Source organism: Empidonax traillii, unplaced genomic scaffold (assembly GCF_003031625.1).
Source record: "Empidonax traillii isolate 1590-97213 ecotype Southwest subspecies unplaced genomic scaffold, ASM303162v1 scaffold229:size1690559, whole genome shotgun sequence".
In the NCBI taxonomy this organism is placed as follows: domain Eukaryota; kingdom Metazoa; phylum Chordata; class Aves; order Passeriformes; family Tyrannidae; genus Empidonax; species Empidonax traillii.
Genome location: NW_020955422.1, coordinates 774,082 through 793,069, shown reverse-complemented (window position 1 = coordinate 793,069; position 18,988 = coordinate 774,082). Strand labels below are relative to the sequence as shown.

General features: G+C 39.6%; 1 protein-coding gene across 5 annotated transcripts in view; it reads right to left on the bottom strand.

Annotated features, from left to right (window-relative positions):
* ARFGEF3 (ARFGEF family member 3) overlaps positions 1-18,988 on the bottom strand; it is an 82,159-nt gene that overhangs the window by 25,024 nt on the left and 38,147 nt on the right. For 3 of the 5 annotated variants that reach the window (XM_027888050.1, XM_027888052.1, XM_027888055.1), the window contains 12 exons: positions 18,175-18,217; positions 17,082-17,160; positions 15,654-15,758; positions 13,113-13,437; positions 11,612-11,724; positions 9,960-10,870; positions 6,707-6,790; positions 5,385-5,551; positions 3,169-3,334; positions 1,672-1,779; positions 1,188-1,403; positions 819-929 (listed from right to left, as the gene is read on the bottom strand). In XM_027888050.1, coding sequence (XP_027743851.1) covers positions 819-929; positions 1,188-1,403; positions 1,672-1,779; positions 3,169-3,334; positions 5,385-5,551; positions 6,707-6,790; positions 9,960-10,870; positions 11,612-11,724; positions 13,113-13,437; positions 15,654-15,758; positions 17,082-17,160; positions 18,175-18,217 — 2,428 coding nt within the window. The remainder of the gene's footprint in view (positions 1-818; positions 930-1,187; positions 1,404-1,671; positions 1,780-3,168; positions 3,335-5,384; positions 5,552-6,706; positions 6,791-9,959; positions 10,871-11,611; positions 11,725-13,112; positions 13,438-15,653; positions 15,759-17,081; positions 17,161-18,174; positions 18,218-18,988) is intronic. The other 2 variants (XM_027888053.1, XM_027888054.1) reach the window with 1 other exon arrangement.

Here is an 18,988-nt window from a genome sequence, read left to right as displayed (position 1 = left end):
AAGCTTACACAGAACAGATCTGTTGGGCCTCTGGCCTACTGCCTCCTCTTTGCTTCAGCATGGCCTGGCCAACACACTGCAGTCATACCTAGCAGAGCGATCGAAAGCCTGTTTTAGTTCAGTTTTTTTCAGCTCTGTTTTCTCTACTAAGACACCAAATTTAAGTGCTAAGTAGGGTCATTCGTGCAACACTGTGTTTTGTTATGGGTTTCTTGCCATTATAAATCAGGTATAATCAGACAAATCTTATGTACTTCTCCAAACAGTCACTGGAGACAACAACTGACTTTATTGACTTCCACTGATGGTGGAAGTTTGAGTGGTGGTACAGAGATGCAGAACTTTCTAAATGTTATAAAGATACCATTTTTTATTCCATTTTCATTTAACATGATTCAGAAACAGTTTTAAACATCTGATGATCTGATGAAAGACAATCAAGGATGCATACACAGGACAGGGAGAAGGACACAAACTCAGCTTATATTACCACCCAACACATAAAAAACCCCAAATAGTTTGTTTTTTTGATGCCCTTTAGTTGTACTAGTATCACAAGGCTTGAAAAGCACACACTAAAAAATGTTTTGGCTTTTCTGTTGTTCCACTGATTTCAGTTCCATTTTAAATATAATTAGTGCAACATAATGTTAAGAACCTAGGACAGCAGAACATGTACTGAAGACATCCCATATGCCTGCAAGTGAATGGTGTTCAGCAGAAGAATGACAGAGGGGAATGCCACTATGTGTGGCAAAGTGCTTTCCAGTTGCACTTCTGCAGGTAATATTAGTTAGGTAATTTAATCACACAGTTACCTTGAGCTATAGTATCACTGGGTTCTTGGATTTCTTTTTCCTCTTTCTCTTCTTGGACACAGGAAGCAGCAGCCATTTGGGCAAGAGCAGATGCACAGTTAGCAGCAACTCCTGTAAAGCAACAGCACAGTTACTGGTTGACCAGCATTTCCTCCCCAGTCCCATGCAAACTCAGCAAGAGACAGTGTCAAGGAAAGTTGGCTGGCTATATCTACATTGTAGGGCAGATGCACTCTATGTGAATTGCCACAATCTATGTTCCTATCCAAAACTGGAACAGCAGGCTGCATTTTTTTCTCCCAAATTCCTTCAAGGAAAGTTACCATCCTATTTTATGAGTCTGTCAGGACATCCCACATGCAACAGTACCTAGAGCACAGCTCAGCCGGGCTGCCCTCCTCAGTCCATCCAGACTCACGCAGATGGAGTCCTTCTCCTTTTGGTTCTGCTCCTTGGCTCCTTCTGCTCCCAGGATGAAGGCCAGCCCCTTGGAGCTGCCTGCCATGCGGCCGGTCAGTGGGGTGGACAAAGTGTCAATCAAGTTCTTCCAACAGCCAATTAAAAGGTATCGGGCAAAAGCAACTCCTGGAGTGGGAAAAACATCACTACTACTACTGGAAAATGTAGTAGTAGTAACTACTACAACTAGACATAGAGCAGCTTTATCATCAGTGGTAAAAAACCAAGTCACATTTGTCCTTTGTAGGCTGAACGAGTAGTTCATGTAGAATGTACTGATATACCTTCCTCAGCCCTTAAATTGTTATTCTACACAATTTATCCAAATATACTTTCGGTATATAACAATCCACTGCTGGTAGACACACTTGCACTTACAGTACAGTCTTAATACCTGCAATAACAGAATCATCTGTCTTCCGGTTTTGGGAAAGAGGAGATTGAGCTGAAGCAGATGACATCAATTGGCCACCAATTGCACTGCTTCCCAAGCCATCAATGTCTGCCAGAACATTAAAAAACACATCAGATTACTATTTGACACACAGATGGTACAAGGAAAGTATCTCTTACTGGCTCTTTGTTCAAGTAGGTGCTATCACTCCTGACTTCTCAGGCTTTTTAATTACTCTTTCTGGCAGGTTACTGAAACTTTGGCATCAACATGAGTAGTGGCATTTTATGTTTTGCCCATAATAACCAGTGTTTTGTTGAAGAGGGGAAATATCCCACTCTCAAAAGCTGCCTCCCCACCACCCTGCTCCCCAAGTTACACAGTGAACAGAACTCCCAGCAAAGATTTACTGGTATTTCTTACAGTTGAGAACCTATCACATGCTTAAATCTCTGCATTTCTTAGTATAAAATTTTAAATCTTGCTAAATCCTGTATCTAGATGTTCCCAGACCTCAGTTCGAGTCCTCAAGATGCACTGGAATCCTATGTCTTATATGCAATTTTTAGTAGATCTGTGTAGGTCCAATCTCAACAACAGAAATACAACCCTTTCTCCAACACAACAAAAGATTAGCTTTTCACAGGGAGTTTAATATTAGGGACACCAGGCTGATTTATAGCAGCCGCTTTTCCACACACTTCATGGCTATTGTTTTTCCAAAGTGTTTCTTTCAGCTTCTCAGCTCAATAGCTAAAGGTAATACTGAGTTCAGTAAACTCAGCAAAAAACTTTCAGAGCAGTGCCCTTTGATTACCAGTTAATGGCTTGGTTGAAGCCAGGGTTCTCCCTACATATACTGTTTTAATTACATACACATTAAAGCAGACAGTGTATTTTATAGCAATACAATATCATAGCCATCTTGCTGTCATTCAACTAAAACAATTTAGTTTCTTTCCTTCAAATGAAGCTATGGATTGTTTCTAAGCATTTGTTAGAGGTGCTCCAGGTTTTCAGTTACTCTATAGTGCCATTTGGCATATCCCTGGCATAGCACAAATCTGAACCAAGGGGAGTCTCATCTGTGGAAGTCTTCCAGTATCAGATGCCACTATTTATTTTTCTACTGCACCACAGGCACACTGAAGTGGCTTTGCTATGACATCAAGAAAACAGCAGCCTTATTGCTTATCATTAAGTCTACCAGAACTGAAGCTGACAGAAATAAGAGGTGTTTTGATTCAATGAACAAAAAAAACTCTCCCTGTGTCCTGCAGACAGGTTTGATTTTTTTTAAACCCACACTTCAAAAGCATTCTGATGATCCAAGCCAAACATTTAAATACTTGCCACAGCTAAGTCCGGTTGCTTCTCTACTGACAATTTCCTGAAACACCACGTTTTGTATGTAATGCAATGAAGCAGTGTATCTGCATTATGTAGTTTTAGTCATGTTTTTTGAACTTAGCCTTGCCACTATAATATAATACTGACCAGTCAGCATGCTGATAAGTGGAAGACTGTGCTCCTCAGGGCTTCCCCAGTATCCAGCTTCCCCCAGCATGTTCCTTTCTAGTACCTGGTGGTACAGTTCTTCAACCCAGGCCTGGGAAAAAACCATCAACACTCCACTGGACTGGACCTGCTTCATGAACTCCTTCTGCAGGGAACCAGATGTAAGACAACAGTAAGCCCTACAACATGAGCTTCAGTTGCCAAATCTACTCTGAGTAAGAAGCTGCAGGAATAGAAATGAAGTTATGCAAAGATCAGAATTAACTGAGGATTGAAATAATATAATTGTTAAGGCTGGAAAATTTCTTTAATATAATCAAGTCAAACTGTCAATCCAGCACCACCACCATGTTCACTACTAAACCATATCCTCAAGTGCTATACACACACACTTTCTGAACACTTCCAGGGATGGTGAATTTACCACTTCCCTGGACAGTCTGTTCCAATGCTTTAAAACTCTTTCCATGAAAAAAATTTCCTAGTATCTAGTCTAACCCTCCCCACCACAACTTGAGGTCTTTTCCTCTCATCCTGTCACTTGTTACCTGGGAGAAGAGACTGATCCCTACCCCACTACAACCTCCTTTCAGGTAGCTGCAGAAAATGATAAGGTCCCCCTGAGCCTCCTTCTCCCCAGACTAAACAACTACAGCTCCCTTAGCCATTCCTCATAAGACTTACTCTCTGGACCCTTTACCAGCTCCACTGTCCTTCTCTGGACCTGTTCCAGCACCTCAATGTCTTTCCTGAAGTGCGGGGCCCAAAACTGAACACAACACTCAAGGTGCAGCCTCACCAGTGGTCAGTACAGGGGGACAATCACTGCCCTAGTCCTGCTGGCCACACTACTGCTGATACAGGTCAGGACGTTATTGGCCTTCTTGGCCACCTGGGCACACTGCTGGCTCATGATCAGCACCCCCAGGTCCTTTTCTGCCAGGCAGCTTTCCAGCCACTCTCCTCCGAGCCTGTAGAGCTGCACAGGGTTGTTGTGACCCAAGGGCAGGATCTGGCACTTTGCCTTTTGGAACCTCACACAACTGGCCTTGGCTCATTGATCCAGCCTGTCCAGATTCTCCTGTATGTGCCTCTACAGTGGAGAATGACACGAACAAGGAGCTCTCCCTTCTCCTATCGCAGTTAATGCAAATCATAATGACAGTCCTTGGACAGTGACAATGGGACATGCTGATCTCACACTATTTCCTCAAGGTAGGAGTAGAATCTCAAATCCAATAAAAAGAGGTTGTGGCACCTAACTCTGCCTGTCCAGCAATTGGTCCCTTCTGCATGAACAGTCATCACAGATGAACTTTTGTCCAATTATACATCAGAATGATCTCCAAAAATACTTTGGTCATGTTGAGGTCTATTGTGTACAGTGATGCCCCTAGAGAATGTTCTGAGCCACAAATTTGCACTTGCAGCAGCTGCAGAACATACCAGAACCAAGGATGATGTAAACTCCACTTGTTTTTAACATGATCTCGATTATAAATTCTCTTACACTGGAAGCTCAGCAACAATGATATATTTTGACATAATTTTTGTTGCTGTTGTTCCATATACCACAATTTATTTTTTTTTTTTTTAAGAAAACTCTGAAAAAACTTCTCTTTGGCAACTTGGTTGAAAAACACAGATTCACTGTTCATAACTCTTGCAGGCTTCAAAACTCTTTAAAAAGCCCAAGAAGCTGAGGAATTCCATGCGTCATGAAAATCATAATTTCACATTATTAAAATGCAGTTATTTTCCACTTTAACTTCTCATGTCTTCAACTATGGAAATACAAATCAAGTATCTAGCAACAAATTTGTCATTGGGCTCAAAAGTAGTTGCAAGATGAAGGTATGTTTATGCCCACTATCAAGAGACAATACTTGCCATATCACATGATGCCAAGGAAGATCTATTCTGAAAACAGTTTACCCATCAAAATGACTACGACTTCAATGACAATCAGTAAGCAGCATTCATTCCCCCCAAATTACAGAGAAGCTGTGCAATTCAAATGCACGACATTTATCATGCAAGATTCATAAGCAGTCTGGAGAACAGCCTCATTTGCAATTACTATTTCTCCACTTAGCAAGCAGCCTGAAGGCTTTATGTGTGGGCTGGCTTACGTGAAGGGAAGCAAAATAATTTTTTTTTTTTTTTAAAGAGTTTTCCCATATTCCCCAACTCACCAGCAACACAGGGGCTTGGGCAGGCTTCTTCCTGTAGTAATCTGAGTTGGCCAATTTCAGGTTGAGCAGCAGAGTGTAATGTGATACCACGTAGAGACTGTCTGCATTCATTAGAGTCTGGAAGTTGAAATTTAGGTTTCCCTCAAATCCTGGTGAGTGCATCATACCTAACAAAAACACCATGTGAGCTCTCACATTTTACACAGATTTTTCCTGGAAAAAAATATCAGAAACTATTCCTAGCATTTTGGCAGCAACAGATTGCTAGAATAGTTAATGAGTCATCAGTTAAAATTACTAAATGGACTAGAACAGGGAACAGAAAAATAAGTAGTTCATCTAGAATGCAGTGCTACAAGACAAACTGAACACTCCAGTCACAGTCCAGCAAAGCAACATGCTAAATTTGAAATACTCAAAGAGCAGCAGCAAGTACAAAGCAAAGGGCAGGGTAGGTCTGCAGTGCCAACTGGAAAGATGAGGTGTGAAGGGGCAGACACAAAAGCCTGTGTACTTCACCAAGAATATTTTACCAAATCGTGTTAATGAGGTTAAAATCCCTTTTAACCCCTCTGAAAAACTGTTCTGGCTAAATCAGTTGCTGGATGGGGATTGGAGTGCTCAGCACCTTTCAACCAGGCTGTAATCATCATTCTTTCCATGGCCTAGAGTTAAGTGGACAAATACCTGGGGCCAAGCTGGCTGGAACTTGTTACAACTCCAAACCTTACTTAGTTCATACAAGACCTACTTTGTAAACAGCTGAGCACGTTCAGTTCTGTCAGACCAAGAAGCCACATGAAAGTACTCAGTAGTCCTGAAAACACTACCGGTATGAAACGACAGCCTACAACCATGCTCAGTGGCACAATCCCTTCTTCCCATGGATGGCACATACATTTTCCTCTGAGTTAGCTGACCTACTGGTAGAAAAACATAGATCAAGTATGACCTAATTAAATCTCCATGATCTATAGTTTGAGCCATGAAAAAAATAAGAAATACTAGATCCCCCCCATATGACTCACAATATTTCATGGTTTTCACATCAACTGTGAAATCCATTCATATAATGTCAATTAGAGAAAATCAAGGAGTAAGCTTTATCCTAGAGGAATGTTTGAAATGAAACAAAAAACAGCTTCCAAGGTTAGTTATGTGATGAAGCAAAGCTGTGTCACTTGTTAACTGCTACAGTGGTTTACTGTGAATATATTCCTCCCACCATAAAGCTCACACCTCTTATTAGACAAAATACAACAAACTGTTAACATTAAAAAAAAAAAATCCACACACAGAAAAGAAGCAAATGTTTTTCTTGCCTCGTGAGGGTTTGAAAGCTCTGTGCTGCTGCCTTCTCGGACTTTCCACTGTCGTCACTTTGGGGGCGTGGATAAGGTGAGTAACTGTTTGAGGGTGGATTTAGAAAGAGAGTAACTGTTCCAGGGTGGGTCTAAAAGATGAATAGCTGTTCAAGGGAGCAACCTTTGTGGAAGAGGGGTGATAGGGCTGGCTACAAACCATACCCCCACAGGCTGGCATGTGCTTGGGGTAGATTTCTCATGATGACCAGTAACCGAGAATCTTTAACTAGTACTGAAACTGCAACCACGTGCTTGAAAGTAGCCTGTAAGTAGCTCTAGTGATTTCATCATTGAAGGCAAAGATGGATCTTAACACTTCGTTGAATGGAGGATCATGATATTGATGTGGCTATCTTATCTCTCATTGATCTGATGTCTCATCTCTAAGACTAGAATCTGCTAGAATAATGAAAACCTCAAGGCAGAGAGGTATGTAAAAGAAGAAAAAAAAAAGAAAAAACACAAAAAAGCCCATTCTACTTTGCATCAAAATATTTTAAAATTTGTGCAACAATACAAGACTACAATTAAAAAGGAAGGTGTAGAACAGCACAGAAGATTGGATACTACGTAGTGGGTATGTATTTGAGCACCAAAAGTGCTTAGGAAAAATATGATCCTCAATTTCCTTTAAAATATGGGGAAATAAACTGCATTTAAGAGATTCTGTGATCTCAAAAGCAGATTAGCTGATGCTTACCAACAGAAACCTTGCCTCTAAAAACTATGGAATCAAAACTGAAAAGAGGTGCTTATTCATAAAGTGTTAATTTAGGAGTTAACTTGCTTACTTGCAAATCTTAATTTCACTATAACTCTGTTCAGCTGACTTCACTTTTTTAATGCTTATAGTCCCATGGCAGTGCCCCAAATTCCTACCTTCATTCATTGCTTTTCAAACCTATAAAAACATACTAATATTGCAGTGCTATCTAAGGACCTGGTTTGTATGAAAGACTATTAAATCATATTTTTCCCCCAAAGTGTAAGAGAAATTGAGAAATGAAATAAAGCAGCTAAATAAGGTCTCCCAGAAACACAAAAATACTGCTTCTGTACTGGCTGGCCTCAGAACTGCACCTGCTCATTTTCTCAACCCAAATTTTAAGAAATATTCAAATTTCCTAATGTATTCTTCAAGAATTATACATTAATAGGCGGTGTATATACAATGAATAGGATGAGTCCCTCTAACTTCATCATCTAAAATTTGTGCCTTGAATTGCTGGTGGTAACAAAGGACTCCTGAAATAAGGACCTCAGCGTTGCTTATAGAGGCAGGTCAGATAGGCGTCTTGGAAACTCTCCAGGGGGTGTTCCTACCCCCTGACATTTGCTTCAACTTTAGTAAGTCTCTCTAACAGGTCTTCAAACTCACAGTTCTCTCACATACACAGGAACGCAAGTTCTTGCCTCAGGAGGACTGATGGACATTTGCTTAAGATCTGAGGTACAAGGGACTGTTTCAGCTGGATTGAGTCTCATTCCAGGTATCCAACTGAAACATGAACCCCACAGATCTTATGAGAGCACAAAAGTACAACTCTGCAACAGTCACATCTCCACGAAAACACCAGGATGTCTTAATACAGTAACTTGCTGCTCTACTTTTCCATGATGCCTTAACAAGTGGCATCTTCTAAGACTACTTCCCATGGAAACATGGTGTACGTTTTTAAAGTACAGATTTAGCCATGAGGGTGGCTTTCTTAGGAAAGCGAAAGGTCTCTCTCAACAGTCTAAGTCCAAGACTAGGTATCTTCTTAAGAGATATGTACAAACCACAAATTATGGATTTAACACAGAAATTGATTTACGTTCTTCCATCTTTCTCAGTGTATTAGTCATAATGGCATTAATGCCAGCAAAAAACTCTATGTTTAGCCTTAAAAATCTGGAAGTCTCCTAAGTCTGCATCTTCCCATACTTTAAAACACTCTAAAAAGACTTAACAGAAAGAAGAGGAAAGAAACAGCATACTCATTCATGCATGAGGGAACAGGTGCACAAAAGCTGGGAGCTAGAGGTCTAGCACTGGTCTTTTAGCATAAACTCAAGATCACTTTTCTTCAGGTAAAAGAAATCCCCGTGACAGAAAGGGCATTCTTGATCGCCTCAATTAGGAAAGTAACCAAAATCATTGCCTCCTTTAAGGTACTTCCTTTCTATGATATAAAATGGCTAATGTTTCTTAAGAATACCACCCGCCATCTTCCTGAGCTTAATTGAGCAGCATTTAAGCAGGAATATCAGCTTATTTGCCCAGCTTCATATCTAAATTTTGCTGTATGATGATGGGAGGCAGCCCTTCTGACTCTGTATGAGTTTAATGTGAGGGATCACAAATGAATGAAGCAATGATTAGGAGAGAAGCAATAGGAAAGGCAATTGTGGTAAAGTAAGTTAAAGAAACAGAGAAATATATTTTAGCAAACATATCCATTTTGGTCACTGTCAGGAGAGTGAAATGCTTCTAAATATATACATATACACACACACACACACACACTTTAAATCAACAGGACAAACTAGCCTTTATGTGACTTTCTGTTTGTTTGACAAGTCAAGATCCCAAAAGTTCTAAACAGGAAAGAACTGAAGGTATTTAATCTCTTAAAAGGCAAGATTTTAATTTTTCACTTTGTCTGGGCTTTGAGTTTTGCATTTCCTGTCATACCAGACAACAAAATTAGGAAAAACAAGAGAGTGAAGAATAGTGTCTCTCCTCTTTTCCTATCCTTTTAAGAGCTTACTGCTGTAGAATTGTTATCACCTTTTTTGTGAGGTTGGCATTATTAATAGTAATGCAGCGATGTACTGAGCTACTTAAATCTCATTCAAAACAGGGGATGGTACTCCCCACATCCCTGTCATGCTAAAGGGCTGCCCCAACCTCTTTAATGACAGCACATGCAAATCTTCTCAACAGATCATCACAAAACTGTGAAGAGGTATTTTATTACAGAAAATTCCATTTCTTTATGGAAAGCCTGTTAAGAGTCAATGGATTGATCTCCCTTTGAATCAGTACCTGCATACTCAATTTGCTTTGCCCTAAATGAAGTGTGTTGCTGTGAAGGAATGTACTTTGTAAAGCCCAAACCTCCTTATTCTGGATATGTTCTCTGAAGATTAAATCCTACAGGAGGCTCTGCGTGCACTGCTGTCAGAGTGTGCATGCTGGTTAGACAGTAAGCATTTGCTTGCAAACCTGAGCAGAATGTTGAAGAGAAGCTCTGCAGTGCTCCATCCACTTCTTCTATGCTGGGAAGAGCTATTAGCCGAGGAAGGAGAGCTTCAAGTGACTGGATAAACAGCCGTGCACTGTGTTGGTCCGCTTCTTGGCTTTTCAGCAATTTCAGAGAGAGAGCAGCAGTACGTAAGGACCTGTGACCTGGACAATCCCGTGGTGTCTGCTCCTCATCAGCCAGGGAGCAATTGTCAGAGCCTATGTCTGAGACATCAGACCTGCCTGAATCCTTTTCTGCTGCCATGGAATACTGATCACATGAATCAAACTCAGTCCTAGAAAGGTCCTGGTCATCTACACTGAAGTTACTTTCACTGTATCTGGATCCATAGGACCGGGTCTTGCAATCAACTGATAAGAAATTAGTTATATCTGGATAGACTATGGTGTGGCTTCTTTGAACAACATCTGGCTGGTCAGTGGTTTCTGACTCTGGTTCTCTATAATGAATCTCTTTGCTTTCATGTCCAGCTGGAGATGGCAGTGAGTTTTTTTGACTTTCTGGATTATCCTCTGGAGTCGTCTGTCCCATATCCCCTTCCAAAGTAGTCTGACCAGTGTCTGTGGTAACACTAATGCTAATATCAGGACTCTTTTCATTTCCTGATTCCCAGGCAGGATTTTCCGAGGACAGGATGCGCCTCTGCCACCTGAAGTCAGCATCATTGATCTCCATGGAGTCCCTGCTTGTCTCAGTCCCATCCTTCAATTCTTCTAAGCGCTGGAGTAGCAGCTGGACCTGCTCTTCACTAAGACCCCTCCCCTGGCTCAGCTCATCTAATGCTCCAAGCAGGGCAAAGACGCAGGATACTGAGGCATAGCATGCTTCAATACCACCTTTGATGCATGCTTCCGTCATCCCGTCCATGATACTGCAATCAATACAGAGTTCATTTAGATGATGCAACATGTATAAGGAGCACATCCCTGTCATTCAACACCATCCCTTCATAACCAGGAAAAAAAAGAAGTGAACTAATCCTATAGGACTACTCCTGAGAAAGACAACCAGTATTAGAACAAATTATTAAATATCCCATGCAAACATGGCCATTCGGTAAAGGGAGTGCCAATTAGGGAAATAGTTACCTTGCATTTATACCAGCATGCACAGCGTGTTCGCCCTTACAGACAAGCACTTAAACTATAAAAAAAAATCTCAGCACCCAAATGAACTAAATTTAAAGCCATCTGTGTCCTGAAAATGATTTTGTCTACAAGATGTGATCTTTACAAGAACTGATTACCCTTCTTGCTCAATCTGACAATGTTTAAATTTTCTATGACCTCCTTTGACTTCATCTTGGAAATGTACCTCTAAATAAACACACAGTTATTTCATTGCAAGTTTAGGGACCCATAGCCACAAATTTCCAGCTGTAAAACAACATATCTGGGTATTTTTACAAACTCCACAAGGTAGTTATCTATGCCTTTACAAATAAGCCCAGAGTGATGACAAACCAGCTTTTACCCCTTTCCATTGTCACAGCTTATTTAACCAGGGAGATACCCTGGTTACTATTGGGTATGCTCCTGAAAGTACAACTGCTTAAGTGCCCTGTGTGCACAGGTTTAAAAGAGAAGAGGCTAAAGGAGGAAACAAAGCATACAGCTTGAGAAGATCCAGATGGGACTTCCTTTTAGAAAGAGACCTCTTCTTGGATTCTGACTCAGAAGAGCAGGGCCCTGCCAAATCACAAAGCTGACGAGGACTGCCAAGTATCTGAAAGGAAAGGAAACAGAAGTAAGTAGAGGATTATCTAAGCATTATATAAATACAATAAGTAAGCCATAATTCTATCAAGCCTTAAAATCTGAGGCAGCAGTACTGTATCTTCTCACAGCAAAAGGAGAGCAGCACATTGATGTCGTATTTATTAAAGTTACCCTTCCTGTTTTTAAAAGCAGAAAAGCAAATAAAGAAGAGCAGAATATTCAGCAAGAATCACATACAGAATACTCTCCAGTTCTTTACATTTTTGACTATGTTTCAAGTGATATTGCACACAAGAGAATTTTTATGCCTAAGTAAGTATTTTGCACTATAGTTTATACCAAAGAGAACCTTTCTCTTCAGTCACCTAGTTACAAAATGATAGAGTCATGCAAAGACTCCTTCAGACTCAACCTGCTGGGTAGGTCCTTGTTAATGCCCACCAGGAAATACAAGGAGAAAGCATTACAAACAAGCATGTATTAATAAGCCCAAAGAGGCAACATCCATCCTGCAGGAAACAACATTAGACTAAGCTTTTCCTAAAACTTCAATTATCACCTTGCTACTATTTAAAATGAGAGAACACCAAATGAAAGGATGACTGCTAGTTCAGACAACCAAGTGGGTGGCTGTGTGGTGTTAAGAGAGATCTTCAGAAACAGAACAGCCTAGGTATGCATAAGCTAGAAGAAAAACTCTCTAAGAGATACCATTGTTCCTACAAATTACATAAGTTGCCTTGTGTTCCACAACATGAGAAGAAAGCTCCCATATGGAATGGAAGAGTGCATGATTTCAGCTGGTGCTCAAACAAGTCTCACTGTGCTCCAGCTCTAGTGCTCTCAGAGGCACTGGGCAAGAGGTCAGAATGGACTGGCCTTGAAATGGCTGCTTAAGCCATTAGCAGCTTCCTTGTGGCTATTCAAAAAATGCTCAAAGAAACTGTAATTCAAAAAACTGGCAAGTAATCAAAACATATATTCACTTTAATGCCTGGAAACTACACTGTGAGGATAAATGTTTCCTTCTAACAAGAGCAGAGAGTGGGGAAAGATGCCAAAGAAGTTGGAAACTGGTTCATTATACTCTATCTCACCCAAAAGAGCAGTCATGACTCAGTGATAGGATCTGCTCCACGCAGTACCACAGCACAAGCACTGATGGAGTTGCCACAGTAACTTGTGTTATGGAGAAAAATAGAGCTATTATGGCTTCATAAAACTAAAGATATTTGTCTGAGTGGTGTTGATGTAACAGTTCTGCTCAGAAAGGACGATCGCAACATCCCTAGGTGGGAACGTTTGAAATGGATTGGTTTACACATATCAGCAACATTTACTGCTAAATAAACATTTTGCTTTACCTGCCTGGATTTGCACACGTGATTATCCTACCTCTTTCATAATTTTGATGGCTTCTACTCGATGTTGAGGTGGAGGGTAAAGCAAAATCCGGTGATACAGAGACTGTAGCACAGGTTTCATTGATTCCACTGACCCCATCAGTCGAACTAGTTCTGCTGCAATATAATATATGGTCCGTGCAACAGGCCCACTAAGGGCAGGTGCTGTGGATGAACAGCCTGAACCTCGGCCATGATCAGAGAGCCCTGAAGAAGGTGAATCAGCCTCAAGACAGATGCTGCTGTGGGCAGAGGTGATAGTTTTGTCATGGATTGGATTTCCCAATATTACTACTAGGGCTGGACACAGTTGCTTCCTGAGAAAGAGAAAAGCAGCAGATGGTAAATGGAAAAAAATAATCTCACAGGAACAGATTGAAAATAGCCCATGGTTAAATGAGATACACACTCTTGTTTTAATGATCAGTCAACAGCAGTGTTTAGATAGAACAACAAATTATGCCAGGCTTTTTTTATCTTCTAAACATCAGCATGATAGTACGTATGGAAATACCTTTGGGTGCTTTAGAAACTTGATTGCAAGGTAGAAATTCTAGGTTTCTACTGCTAAGTGTCTCTTCTTCAGTCCAACTTCGGAGCTTTATAAAAATCTGACCAAACAAGTACTAATCTAGGTTAACTAGAAGACCTAATGTTCCACCATTGAACTGCACATGCATGTATTTTAGTAAGCACCCTTAGCTGTGAGACTCTGTTTTCCTGGCTTTTGAAAACATAATTAAAGCTGTCCACAATAACTCAAAGTGTGCACAATAACTACTCATATGCCACTACACACTAAATAACCATCCTTCCTCAACCGTCTTTCTGCATGAGCACTCACGTTAAGTGATTCAACACCAGCAGATCGCTCTTCTTTGGCAGAGTCAAAGCCAACTCAGCACTTTGCTCCATTAGCTGTTAGTTCAGCTTTGCACTCATGCACTTAACATTTTACTTCAGTCTGCAAGACCTTAATTTATGAAGCCAAGTGCTGCATGAGAATGAGTCCCAAACCTGGTTTTCACCCATGTCTCAGAGGTTCAAGCTAGTGCCTCAATCAAGCACCGAATGACAAGTAACAATTTGTAAAATATATCCTCAGGTAAATATGTTTTATTTTCTCAAGATTTTTATGCAGTCCAGAATTTTTGTTGCTTCTCTTAACATGACTGCTGAAGCAGCTCAGCTTCCTGAAGTCACAGAGAGAAAAACAGCTTTAATCATTAGAATCAGGTAACGACTTTGGGTCTGCTTATTTCTCTCTCCAACCAGGTACATTTCAAAACATATCAATTCACACTTACTGTTTAAAGAACTGTGCTTGTCTCAAAGTAGGTGTAATCACAGGTTGTAACACCAATATATTCCCCAAGCATCTCAGTCCTATCTAAGTGTATCTGTATCAAACTATGGAGAACACTGTCAAAAGAACAGAGGTAAATCTTCTTCCTCTGCTCCCTTCTTTATCTTCTGTTCAGAACTGACTATAAAGTGCTAGTCAGAGAGAAAGCCCTGTGTGTACATTTAGGCAACAGCTCCTTCAAGAATAGCAACAGCTACCAGTTGGGATCACAATTTCACTAGACAGGTAATGTTTAGTGTGTACTTATACTACTATATATTCAAAACGATGTTTGCAGTTTAAACTGTTTCTTGTCTTCCTAGTGTTCCTGGGACAGCAAGGGAAGTTATGGGTGCCATTACACATTCCATCCTTAGAACTGGGCTCAAGTCAAACACTTAAATTTTAAAAATTACAGAGTAAAAGTACAAGAAACACATTTGCCATTAACAGTCACATATATCTTTCCTTAATACAATCACCTGACAAAGTCACAAGATGAGCATAAACTGCAAGGAATGGCATATTAGTTACATTCTTGCTTTATTACTGTGACTCAGTTATCCACAGACTATAAAAAACCCACTCTTTCAAATAAAAAGAAAGAACAGGATTATTTAAGGTGCTCTGAGGTGATGGTATCAAACAATTTAGAGGTATACATGAACACCAAAGACATCAAGCCTTTCTGGTGAAGTGTATAAAAAAAGAGAATTTCTTGGTTAAAGGGGAAGCATCATGAAGATTGTTTAGCCTCAGCCCTTACACAATGCAAATCATAAGCTTTTCTGGTCATCAGCCCATCATTTGACATTAATTTTGCTTATCTTCCTGTATTACTGCATCAGACCAGTAAGAATCTGTACAGTACCCTCCTATGACAAGCAGAATACCTTTGTGTTTAATGCCACACACAAATTCAAACTAGTGCAGAAAGCATAAGAGATTTTCTGTTATGGATAAACATACTGGACTTCATTATACGAATTCACTACCAGGCTTTAATGTGCTCGCTGAGCAGGAGATCCTACCCAATCTTATATGAAGCACAGAAAGAACAGATGATAGGTTAGCATCAAGCTCTGCTCACATCTGGAGACTTACTACAGGTTTGTTTGCATGGCTGGGGGAGAAGGTCCTTTTATATTTACAAACTTAGTATTTGCATTAGTCTTCAGATGTACTCACCATATTAGATCAGTGAATCCTTTGTGCTGGTGCATGCTGGGAGAGGAGCTGTTTAACATGGAAAGGATGCACTCCAAGTAAAGAAGCTGAAGTTGCCGATTGTCACTGGCAAAAAAATGCCATTCACATCATATTAAAACAATGATTATTTAATTTTCTACAATAACTATATTTGTTCACTTGAAAATTATACCATATGTTACAGCATTTGATTTATTTTGCTTCTTTCTATCCATCTATAATGGTGTGATCACCATCATCCCATTTATTTTGTACTGACCACATGCAGTGATCTGCTACTTTAAAAAAAAATCTCAGTGAAGAAAAGAGGAAGAATAAAGCAGAAGTAATTACTCAAATTCAATCTAAACTTGAGAAGGTAGGAATCCTTAAAGAGAGGAAAAGGAGACAACAGAAGATTTTGGACTTGGATAATTTCTGAAGCATATTTAGGCTGCTCTCTTCTGGTTATTTTTTCCTCTTTTCTTGGTGACAATCACAATTGTCAGAAGTCAATGTCTACAGGCAGAAAGTTGCATGATAACATGACTACCTTTCAGGGCCTTGCCAGTAACTCTGTCAGAACCATAACCATAAAGGAAGCTTCATGAGAAAGAATACTAAAAAAGCTGTGGATGCCTGGAACTGATACACTTCTTACAATGTGTTAATGCAGATCATCATCTTCTTAGAGTTGACACTTGCGTGGTCATGCACAGGGCATCCCTGCACTCTTGATTTTATTTTCCCAAATGTTGACACTGATTAAATAATGATAAGTAAGGCACTCTTCCCTTTCAAATCTTGCTGTAATTAGAGACACTTGTGGGAGGAAAGTCTATAGAAAAACTGCACACAGATGTCTGTGCTATTTCTGGCTCTGTAAGTTCCTGAAAATTGTAGAGCATATAACACTCTGTTACTGCCCATAATAACCACGTTTTAAAGTTATGCTCATGCATTTCCAAGTAAGTAGAATGTATGATATTCCTAAATTTAAGGAATTCTTTGATAATGCAAATTATTTCCATTGGATAAATGCTGCCTTTCTAAGAAGGACATATTAATTCGTTCCCAATGTAGTTTCTGTTAGGTCTTTCCATGGCTCTTGTTATTCTTTCTATGACAGTTGCTTCCAGCAAGAAAACTTCTCCTTTGATAAATATTTCACTGCTGTATGGAAGTTACTTACAGGTTAGATTTACCAGAAGTTTTTAAAGCTGAGTAGTGCACAAAGAAGGCAAATTAGCTCCTCATTTCAAGCAAGGATTAAATGAATGCATCATAAGCAATACTTCCTCTAGTAAACACTTTGTTTAACCACAGCTTTGCTCTCTAATTCCAGAACTACAACAGTACAATCACATGTATCAATGACACTCTCAAACTCCAGGTAATAAATTGAAATTATGAACTGAAATAACTTACTTTATGACAGCCTGGAGCTTCTCACAGAGCACAGTGAGGACAGACACAACATCATCACAAAGAGACTCCACTGAAGTACCTCCAAAAAGGACAAAGATCAGAGGCATTACATATGAGCAACTGGATTACAACCTCAATTCACTGCATGGACTTTCAGAGCTGGTCAGAGATTCTAAACAAGGAGCAAGGCTACAAAAATTCATAGAGAAGATGCAATAGAAAAAGTCCTAAATTAGAAAGTGATCTCCACAAAATGCAAAAGCAGCAGAATTAAATCCGGAGAGAGCACTGATTGCTTACATGCACTTACAGAAGATTAGCTGAAATCCAATTCAGATAATAAAATAAGTAAACAATTAAATAATAAAAAAGGCTCCAGTATTTCTACATGGCAGCCAATTTCTGTATCTCTCCCTTCACTTTGTCTCTCCTACACAGCTTCTGGTGTCTGACAAGGTTCTGATCTTAAAAGATGCTTGTGCTCTTCAAATATTTTAGCCTCCCTTCACACTGGTTCTGCAGAAATCCTGTGAGGAGGTCAAAAGCAGGGATTATTTTTATCTATCGGAGAAGATGTTGAGAGTTGAGCCAGAAGGGGAGTAGAAAAACATTCTCTTGTAAAATAGTTATTTGGCAAGTGTAAGCACACCTTCAATAGTGATGTGCTTTCAAAAGTGGTCATTATAAAAACAGTATCTTTGGTCTGCAATATAGTAACACAATCATTTACAGATTCTATATCCTACTCCATGAATTTATTTCAATTTAGGAAGTAAAGCCACTTACTTAAACTTTCTCCTGAGTACAAATTCTTTAATTACAGAAGTTAGCATCTTGGAACAATAATTTATTACAATGTTGAATGCAATACCATTACCATGGTCCAAATGAAGACAGAACTGAAAATACCAGGAGCTAACAGGGCTGTCTCAGTTCTTACCACAGGCAACAGAGAGAATATCAAGCTACGGAGAAGGTACGAAAACCTGAAGGTGAAATTCCCATGACATCAAACAGCATTGTGTTGATGAAAGGAAAGTTAAGAATAAAAATGCTGGAGTGTAAGGAGTCACTAAAAAAGTGTTACAAGTACCTTGACTCTTGAATTTTTGCAGGGTGTCATGGTTTTCAATTGTCTGTTGAAGAAAGACAAAGGTGGTGTAATTGGTGCAAGGAGCAGAAAAACACCATAGAAACAATATTTCAACAGCAGAGCTTTCTTTCATGTCCTCTACCTGTTCTGGCTTTTTGTTTGTTAGGGTTTTTTTAAGTGAAGTTTTTGCAAAATGTTTTTTAAATGTTAAAATTCCTTAAGATCTGTTTAACAGTCATTTAGATTAAAGGAACTCACATCTCATTGAGCTGAACAAAAATTTCTAACTTCTTAAGGGATCTCCTATACCTAAAACAACTTAGTAATAACTAGGCATGTAAGTTACATTGAAAATAACTGAGAGGAAATCATAGTTTCACAAAGTACTTAGAAACCAAAGTTAATTGAGTATTAGAGAGTTTAGAACATTGGCATTGTTAAGGTTACAGTACCAACAGAATTAATGGCAGTCAGGAAATGGAAATGACCTCTTACATCATGTGGTTCAGCTGTGGTATAGGATTCTTCCTATTAGTGCACAAAGGGGTCAAGCCAAATTCTTCTCTCAAGCATCAATAACAAACTGCCAGGACTTAAATGCATCTCTCATATGCTTTTACCTAGTCCTCAGCTAAGAAAAGAACTAACAAAACTGCAGACACAAAATCTAACAAAATTTGCAGACTCAAACTGAAATTTCAAAAGTACTGGTTGTATTTGTTTGTTTGGGGTTTTTGCTAAATATTTTGGTTAGTAAAAGTGAACCTACTTAGCACAAACAGAAGATAAGTTTACCTAAACTGAGTAATTCTGT